Genomic DNA, 10,346 nt, shown 5'->3' with positions numbered 1-10,346 from the left:
GATGAGTAATAACTAACTACTGACATGGAGATGAGTAATAACTACTAACTACTGACATGGAGATGAGTAATAACTACTAACTACTGACATGGAGATGAGTAATACTACTAACTACGACATGGAGATGAGTAATAACTACTAACAGACTACTAACATGGAGATGAGTAATAACTACTAACTACTGACATGGATATGAGTAATAACTACTAACTACTGACATGGAGATGAGTAATGACTACTAACTACTGACATGGAGATGAGTAATAACTACTAACAGACTACTGACATGGAGATGAGTAATAACTACTAACAGACTACTGACATGGAGATGAGTAATAACTACTAACTACTGACATGGATATGAGTAATAACTACTAACAGACTACTGACATGGAGATGAGTAATAACTACTAACTACTGACATGGAGATGAGTAATAACTACTAACTACTGACATGGAGATGAGTAATAACTACTAACAGACTACTGACATGGAGATGAGTATAACTACTAACTACTGAGATGGAGATGAGAGAATAACTACTAACTACTGACATGGAGATGAGTAATAACTACTAACAGACTACTGACATGGAGATGAGTAATAACTACTAACTACTGACATGGAGATGAGTAATAACTACTAACTACTGACATGGAGATGAGTAATAACTACTAACAGACAACTGACATGGAGATGAGTAATAACTACTAACTACTGACATGGAGATGAGTAATAACTACTGACTACTGACATGGAGATGAGTCATAACTACTAACTACTGACATGGAGATGAGTAATAACTACTAACTACTGACATGGAGATGAGTAATAACTACTAACAGACTACTAACATGGAGATGAGTAATAACTACTAACTACTGACATGGAGATGAGTAATAACTACTAACTACTGACATGGAGATGAGTAATAACTACTAACTACTGGCATGGAGATGAGTAATAACTACTAACTACTGACATGGAGATGAGTAATAACTACTAACTACTGGCATGGAGATGAGTAATAACTACTAACAGACTAACATGGAGATGAGTAATGACTACTAACTACTGACATGGAGATGAGTAATAACTACTAACTACTGACATGGAGATGAGTAATAACTACTAACAGACAACTGACATGGAGATGAGTAATAACTACTAACTACTGACATGGAGATGAGTAATAACTACTAACTACTGACATGGAGATGAGTAATAACTACTAACTACTGACATGGAGATGAGTAATAACTACTAACTACTGACATGGAGATGAGTAATAACTACTAACTACTGACATGGAGATGAGTAATAACTACTAACTACTGACATGGAGATGAGTAATAACTACTAACAGACTACTGACATGGAGATGAGTAATAACTACAAACAGACTACTGACATGGAGATGAGTAATAACTACTAACAGACTACTGACATGGAGATGAGTAATAACTACTAACTACTGACATGGAGATGAGTAATAACTACTAACAGACTACTGACATGGAGATGAGTAATAACTACTAACTACTGACATGGAGATGAGTAATAACTACTAACTAACTGACATGGAGATGAGTAATAACTACTAACTACTGACATGGAGATGAGTAATAACTACTAACTACTGACATGGAGATGAGTAATAACTACTACTACTGACATGGAGATGAGTAATAACTACTAACAGACTACTGACATGGAGATGAGTAATAACTACTAACTACTGACATGGAGATGAGTAATAACTACTAACTACTGACATGGAGATGAGTAATAACTACTAACTACTGACATGGAGATGAGTAATAAACTACTAACAGACTACTGACATGGAGATGAGTAATAACTACTAACTACTGACATGGAGATGAGTAATAACTACTAACTACTGACATGGAGATGAGTAATAACTACTAACAGACAACTGATATGGAGATGAGTAATAACTACTAACTACTGACATGGAGATGAGTAATAACTACTAACTACTGACATGGAGATGAGTAATAACTACTAACAGACTACTGACATGGAGATGAGTAATAACTACTAACTACTGACATGGAGATGAGTAAATAACTACTAACTACTGACATGGAGATGAGTAATAACTACTAACAGACACCTGACATGGAGATGAGTAATAACTACTAACTACTGACATGGAGATGAGTAATAACTACTGACTACTGACATGGAGATGAGTAATAACTACTAACTACTGACATGGAGATGAGTAATAACTACTAACTACTGACATGGAGATGAGTAATAACTACTAACAGACTACTAACATGGAGATAAGTAATAACTACTAACTACTGACATGGAGATGAGTAATAACTACTAACTACTGACATGGAGATGAGTAATAACTACTAACTACTGGCATGGAGATGAGTAATAACTACTAACTACTGACATGGAGATGAGTAATAACTACTAACTACTGGCATGGAGATGAGTAATAACTACTAACAGACTAACATGGAGATGAGTATTGACTACTAACTACTGACATGGAGATGAGTAATAACTACTAACTACTGACATGGAGATGAGTAATAACTACTAACAGACAACTGACATGGAGATGAGTAATAACTACTAACTACTGACATGGAGATGGGTAATAACTACTAACTACTGACATGGAGATGAGTTAATAATACTAACTACTTGACATGGAGATGAGTAATAACTACTAACTACTGACATGGAGCATGAGTAATACACTACTAACTACTGACATGGAGATGAGTAATAACTACTAACTACTGACCCATGGAGATGAGTAATTAACTACCTAACAGGACATGTACTACTGACATGAGAGGATGAGTATAATTAATCTACCAAACAGGACTACTGACATGGAGAAGATGAGTAATAACTACTAACAGACCTACTGACATGGAGATGAGTAATAAACTTACATAACTACTGACATGGAGATGAGTAATAACTACTAACTACTGACATGGAGATGAGTTAATATAACTACTAAACTACTGACATGGGATGCTGAGTACTAACTAACTAACAGACAACTGACATGGAGATGAGTAATAACTACTAACTACTGACATGGAGATGAGTAATAACTACTAACTACTGACATGGAGATGAGTAATAACTACTAACTACTGACATGGAGATGAGTAATAACTACTAACTACTGACATGGAGATGAGTAATAACTACTAACTACTGACATGGAGATGAGTAATAACTACTACTACGACATGGAGATGAGTAATAACTACTAACAGACTACTGACATGGAGATGAGTAATAACTACTAACTACTGACATGGAGATGAGTAATAACTACAAACAGACTACTGACATGGAGATGAGTAATAACTACTAACAGACTACTGATATGGAGATGAGTAATAACTACTAACTACGACATGGAGATGAGTAATAACTACTAACAGACTACTGACATGGAGATGAGGAATAACTACTAACTACTGACATGGAGATGAGTAATAACTACTAACTACTGACATGGAGATGAGTAATAACTACTAACTACTGACATGGAGATGAGTAATAACTACTAACTACTGACATGGAGATGAGTAATAACTACTAACAGACTACTGACATGGAGATGAGTAATAACTACTAACTACTGACATGGAGATGAGTAATAACTACTAACTACTGACATGGAGATGAGTAATAACTACTAACTACTGACATGGAGATGAGTAATAACTACTAACAGACAACTGATATGGAGATGAGTAATAACTACTAACTACTGACATGGAGATGAGTAATAACTACTAACTACTGACATGGAGATGAGTAATAACTACTAACAGACTACTGACATGGAGATGAGTAATAACTACTAACTACTGACATGGAGATGAGTAATAACTACTAACTACTGACATGGAGATGAGTAATAACTACTAAAAGACACCTGACATGGAGATGAGTAATAACTACTAACTACTGACATGGAGATGAGTAATAACTACTAACTACTGACATGGAGATGAGTAATAACTACTAACAGACTACTAACATGGAGATAAGTAATAACTACTAACTACTGACATGGAGATGAGTAATAACTACTAACTACTGACATGGAGATGAGTAATAACTACTAACTACTGGCATGGAGATGAGTAATAACTACTAACTACTGACATGGAGATGAGTAATAACTACTAACTACTGGCATGGAGATGAGTAATAACTACTAACAGACTACTAACATGGAGATAAGTAATAACTACTAACTACTGACATGGAGATGAGTAATAACTACTAACTACTGACATGGAGATGAGTAATAACTACTAACAGACTAACATGGAGATGAGTAATGACTACTAACTACTGACATGGAGATGAGTAATAACTACTAACTACTGACATGGAGATGAGTAATAACTACTAACAGACAACTGACATGGAGATGAGTAATAACTACTAACTACTGACATAGAGATGAGTAATAACTACTAACTACTGACATGGAGATGAGTAATAACTACTAACTACTGACATGGAGATGAGTAATAACTACTAACTACTGACATGGAGATGAGTAATAACTACTAACTACTGACATGGAGATGAGTAATAACTACTAACTACTGACATGGAGATGAGTAATAACTACTAACAGACTACTGATATGGAGATGAGTAATAACTACTAACTACTGACATGGAGATGAGTAATAACTACTAACAGACTACTGACATGGAGATGAGGAATAACTACTAACTACTGACATGGAGATGAGTAATAACTACTAACTACAGACATGGAGATGAGTAATAACTACTAACTACTGACATGGAGATGAGTAATAACTACTAACTACTGACATGGAGATGAGTAATAACTACTAACTACTGACATGGAGATGAGTAATAACTACTAACAGACTACTGACATGGAGATGAGTAATAACTACAAACAGACTACTGACATGGAGATGAGTAATAACTACTAACAGACTACTGATATGGAGATGAGTAATAACTACTAACTACTGACATGGAGATGAGTAATAACTACTAACAGACTACTGACATGGAGATGAGGAATAACTACTAACTACTGACATGGAGATGAGTAATAACTACTAACTACTGACATGGAGATGAGTAATAACTACTAACAGACAACTGACATGGAGATGAGTAATAACTACTAACTACTGACATGGAGATGAGTAATAACTACTAACTACTGACATGGAGATGAGTAATAACTACTAACTACTGACATGGAGATGAGTAATAACTACTAACTACTGACATGGAGATGAGTAATAACTACTAACTACTGACATGGAGATGAGTAATAACTACTAACTACTGACATGGAGATGAGTAATAACTACTAACTACTGACATGGAGATGAGTAATAACTACTAACTACTGACATGGAGATGAGTAATAACTACTAACAGACTACTGACATGGAGATGAGTAATAACTACTAACAGACTACTGATATGGAGATGAGTAATAACTACTAACTACTGACATGGAGATGAGTAATAACTACTAACAGACTACTGACATGGAGATGAGGAATAACTACTAACTACTGACATGGAGATGAGTAATAACTACTAACTACTGACATGGAGATGAGTAATAACTACTAACTACTGACATGGAGATGAGTAATAACTACTAACTACTGACATGGAGATGAGTAATAACTACTAACTACTGACATGGAGATGAGTAATAACTACTAACAGACTACTGACATGGAGATGAGTAATAACTACTAACTACTGACATGGAGATGAGTAATAACTACTAACTACTGACATGGAGATGAGTAATAACTACTAACTACTGACATGGAGATGAGTAATAACTACTAACTACTGACATGGAGATGAGTAATAACTACTAACAGACAACTGATATGGAGATGAGTAATAACTACTAACTACTGACATGGAGATGAGTAATAACTACTAACTACTGACATGGAGATGAGTAATAACTACTAACAGACTACTGACATGGAGATGAGTAATAACTACTAACTACTGACATGGAGATGAGTAATAACTACTAACAGACACCTGACATGGAGATGAGTAATAACTACTAACTACTGACATGGAGATGAGTAATAACTACTGACTACTGACATGGAGATGAGTAATAACTACTAACTACTGACATGGAGATGAGTAATAACTACTAACTACTGACATGGAGATGAGTAATAACTACTAACAGACTACTAACATGGAGATAAGTAATAACTACTAACTACTGACATGGAGATGAGTAATAACTACTAACTACTGACATGGAGATGAGTAATAACTACTAACTACTGGCATGGAGATGAGTAATAACTACTAACAGACTAACATGGAGATGAGTAATAACTACTAACTACTGACATGGAGATGAGTAATAACTACTAACTACTGACATGGAGATGAGTAATAACTACTAACAGACAACTGACATGGAGATGAGTAATAACTACTAACTACTGACATGGAGATGAGTAATAACTAACTAAACTACTACTACTGACATGGAGATGAGTAATAACTACTAACTACTGACATGGAGATGAGTAATAACTACTAACTACTGACATGGAGATGAGTAATAACTACTAACTACTGACATGGAGATGAGTAATACTACTAACTACTGACATGGAGATGAGTAATAACTACTAACAGACTACTGACATGGAGATGAGTAATAACTACTAACAGACTACTGACATGGAGATGAGTAATAACTACTAACTACTGACATGGAGATGAGTAATAACTACTAACTACTGACATGGAGATGAGTAATAACTACTAACTACTGACATGGAGATGAGTAATAACTACTAACAGACTACTGACATGGAGATGAGTAATAACTACTAACTACTGACATGGAGATGAGTAATAACTACTAACAGACTACTGACATGGAGATGAGGAATAACTACTAACTACTGACATGGAGATGAGTAATAACTACTAACTACTGACATGGAGATGAGTAATAACTACTAACTACTGACATGGAGATGAGTAATAACTACTAACTACTGACATGGAGATGAGTAATAACTACTAACTACTGACATGGAGATGAGTAATAACTACTAACAGACTACTGACATGGAGATGAGTAATAACTACAAACAGACTACTGACATGGAGATGAGTAATAACTACTAACTACTGACATGGAGATGAGTAATAACTACTAACAGACTACTGATATGGAGATGAGTAATAACTACTAACTACTGACATGGAGATGAGTAATAACTACTAACAGACAACTGACATGGAGATGAGGAATAACTACTAACTACTGACATGGAGATGAGTAATAACTACTAACTACTGACATGGAGATGAGTAATAACTACTAACAGACTACTGACATGGAGATGAGTAATAACTACTAACTACTGACATGGAGATGAGTAATAACTACTAACTACTGACATGGAGATGAGTAATAACTACTAACAGACTACTGACATGGAGATGAGTAATAACTACTAACTACTGACATGGAGATGAGTAATAACTACTAACTACTGACATGGAGATGAGTAATAACTATAACTACTGACATGGAGATGAGTAATAACTACTAACTACTGACATGGAGATGAGTAATAACTACTAACTACTGACATGGAGATGAGTAATAACTACTAACAGACTACTGACATGGAGATGAGTAATAACTACTAACTACTGACATGGAGATGAGTAATAACTACTAACTACTGACATGGAGATGAGTAATAACTACTAACTACTGACATGGAGATGAGTAATAACTACTAACTACTGACAGACTACCATGGGTTACTGAACCTAACACAGGGAAAATATACTACTATGGGTTACTGAAAATAACACAGGGAAAAGATTTTACTTGGCCCAAAGTCATTCATTCAATCAGAGTTTCCTGCCCAAAGTCATCCAGCCAATCTGTTTTTTTATAGAGCTGATACAGTGCATTTGGAAAGTATTCAGTCCCCTTGACTTTTTCCACATTTTGTTATATTAGAGCTTTATTCCAAAAATGATTAAATCGTTTTTTTCCCCCTCATCAATCTACACACAATACCTTATAATGACAAAGCAAAAACAGGTTTTAGATTTTTTTTGCAAGTTACATTTTTTTTTTTACTCAAATATCATATTTACATAAGTATTCAGACCCTTTACTCAGTACTTTGTTGAACCACCTCAGCAATTACAGCCTTGAGTCTTATTAGGTATGACACTACCAGCTTGGCACACCCGTATTTAGGAAGTTTGTCCCATTCATCTCTGCAGGTCCTCTCAAGCTCTTTCAGGTTGGATCGGGAGCGTCGCTACACAGCTATTTTCAGGTCTCTCCAGAGTTGTTCGATCGGGTTCAAGTCCAGGCTCTGGCTAGGCCACTCAAAGACATTCAGAGACTTTTCCCGAAGCCACTCCTGTGTTGTGTTGGCTGTATGCTTAGGGTCGTTGTCTTGCAGAAATGTTTTGGTACCGTCCCCCAGATCTGTGCCTATACAAAATCCTATCTCTGAGCTTTACGGACAATTCCTTCAACCTCATGGCTTGGTTTTTGCTCTGACATGCACTGCCAACTGTGAGAACTTATATAGACAGGTGTGTGCCTTTCCAAATCATGTCCAATCAATTGAATTTACCACAGGTGGACTCCAATCAAGTTGTAGAAACATCTCAAGGATGCACCTGAGCTCAATTTCGAATCTCATAGCGAAGGGTCAGAATACTTATGTAAATAAGGTATTTCTGTTTTTTATTTGTAATAAATTAGCAAACATTTCTAAAAACCTTTTTTTGCTTTGTCATTATGGGGTGTTGTGTGTAGATTGATGAGGAAAATGTTTTACTTAATCCATATTAGAAAAAGGCTGTAACTTAAAAAAAATTGGATAAAGCCAATACTTTCCTAAGGCACTGTAGTTTACGTGTGGAAAGATGGACGTCAAGTTAGCAGAGAGTAATGGAGGACCACTCATCCATGACAAACATCAGGACAAAGCCTCTTCCAGCTGTCAGAATAAGGAATATCTGGAGCAGAATGTGCTGTAAACCACCATATATAGAGAAGCCTAACCCCTCAGCTATAGACCAGAGCCATAGAGCTGACAGCTGAGTTACAACCATCTAAAACCACATGATAAGTTCAAGCCTCAGCTATAGACCAGAGTTCCAACCATCTAAAACCACTGACCACCACATGATTAGGTCACCAATCATCTCTAAAGCGTTGAGAGTGTTGAGGGGGCAGTGTGTGTGTGTGTGTGTGTGTGTGTGTGTGTGTGTGTGTGTGTGTGTGTGTGTGTGTGTGTGTGTGTGTGTGTGTGTGTGTGTGTGTGTGTGTGTTTGCGTTAAAGGCTGACGAGAATTTACCAGTCCATCACAGTTGTTAATGGCGACGGAGGCGCCCTTTACGTCGGTGATGTCACCGATAAAGGTGCAGTCTGTTTTCAGCAGCCTCCTCCTGAGAATCCTCTCTGTTCCACCGCTGGTCGACTCACTCCCATTGTCTCCACCAACACGGATAGTACTACTGCTGCTGGCGTTGCCTGGTTCAGGGACCTGGTCGTGCCACTCCACCATGGCCCCAGGAGACACCAGGCGGTCGTTGGGACGGAGCCTCAGGTGGAACTCCCTGCCGAATACCGTGATGTTGAAGAACAGCCTATCACTGGCCTGCTCCGAGCCCTCTGTCGCCACCTCCCTCTTCACCCGCTGCTTGTGATTGGCAGAGAGCAGGTGGGACAGGAAGTGACCATGGGAGTCGGTGCTGATGGGGGTGATGAGGCCATACTCTCTCAGGCGGCTACGCAGCTGGTCTGGAATAAACAACAACAACAATATTAATAATCAATATACACTGAGTATACCAAACATTAGCAACACCTTCCTAATATTGAGTTTCACCCCTTTTGTCCTCAGAAAAGCCTCAATTCGTCAGGACGTGGACTCTACAAGGTGTCGAAAGCATTCCACAGGGATCCTGGCCCATGTTGACTCCAATGCTTCCCAAAATTGTGTCAAGTTGGCTGGATGTCCTTTGTATGGTGGACCATTCTTGACACATACGGGAAACTTATATATGAATGCTTCCGCTCAGTGTTTGAGATCAATTGACACCCTTTACCATGGCACTTTGAGATTTATTTTAAACTGCAAAACCCTTACGCGCCACTGCACTTTGTATACCAGGGTTGGCTGGCCTTCTCTAGTCACTTATAGGCTCAGTCACTGGTATACTTTTATTTACAAAGCCATTTTGGATTTATT

General features: G+C 37.1%; 1 protein-coding gene across 1 annotated transcript in view; it reads right to left on the bottom strand.

Moving 5' to 3' along the window:
* adamts3 (ADAM metallopeptidase with thrombospondin type 1 motif, 3) overlaps nucleotides 1-10,346 on the bottom strand; it is a 353,285-nt gene that overhangs the window by 325,778 nt on the left and 17,161 nt on the right. The window contains exon 4 of the mRNA XM_029763911.1: nucleotides 9,450-9,895. Within this exon, the coding sequence (XP_029619771.1) occupies nucleotides 9,450-9,895 (446 nt within the window). The remainder of the gene's footprint in view (nucleotides 1-9,449; nucleotides 9,896-10,346) is intronic.

Source organism: Salmo trutta, chromosome 9 (genome assembly GCF_901001165.1).
Source record: "Salmo trutta chromosome 9, fSalTru1.1, whole genome shotgun sequence".
Classification (NCBI taxonomy): Eukaryota; Metazoa; Chordata; class Actinopteri; order Salmoniformes; family Salmonidae; genus Salmo; species Salmo trutta.
This window is presented reverse-complemented; position numbering and strand designations above follow the sequence as displayed.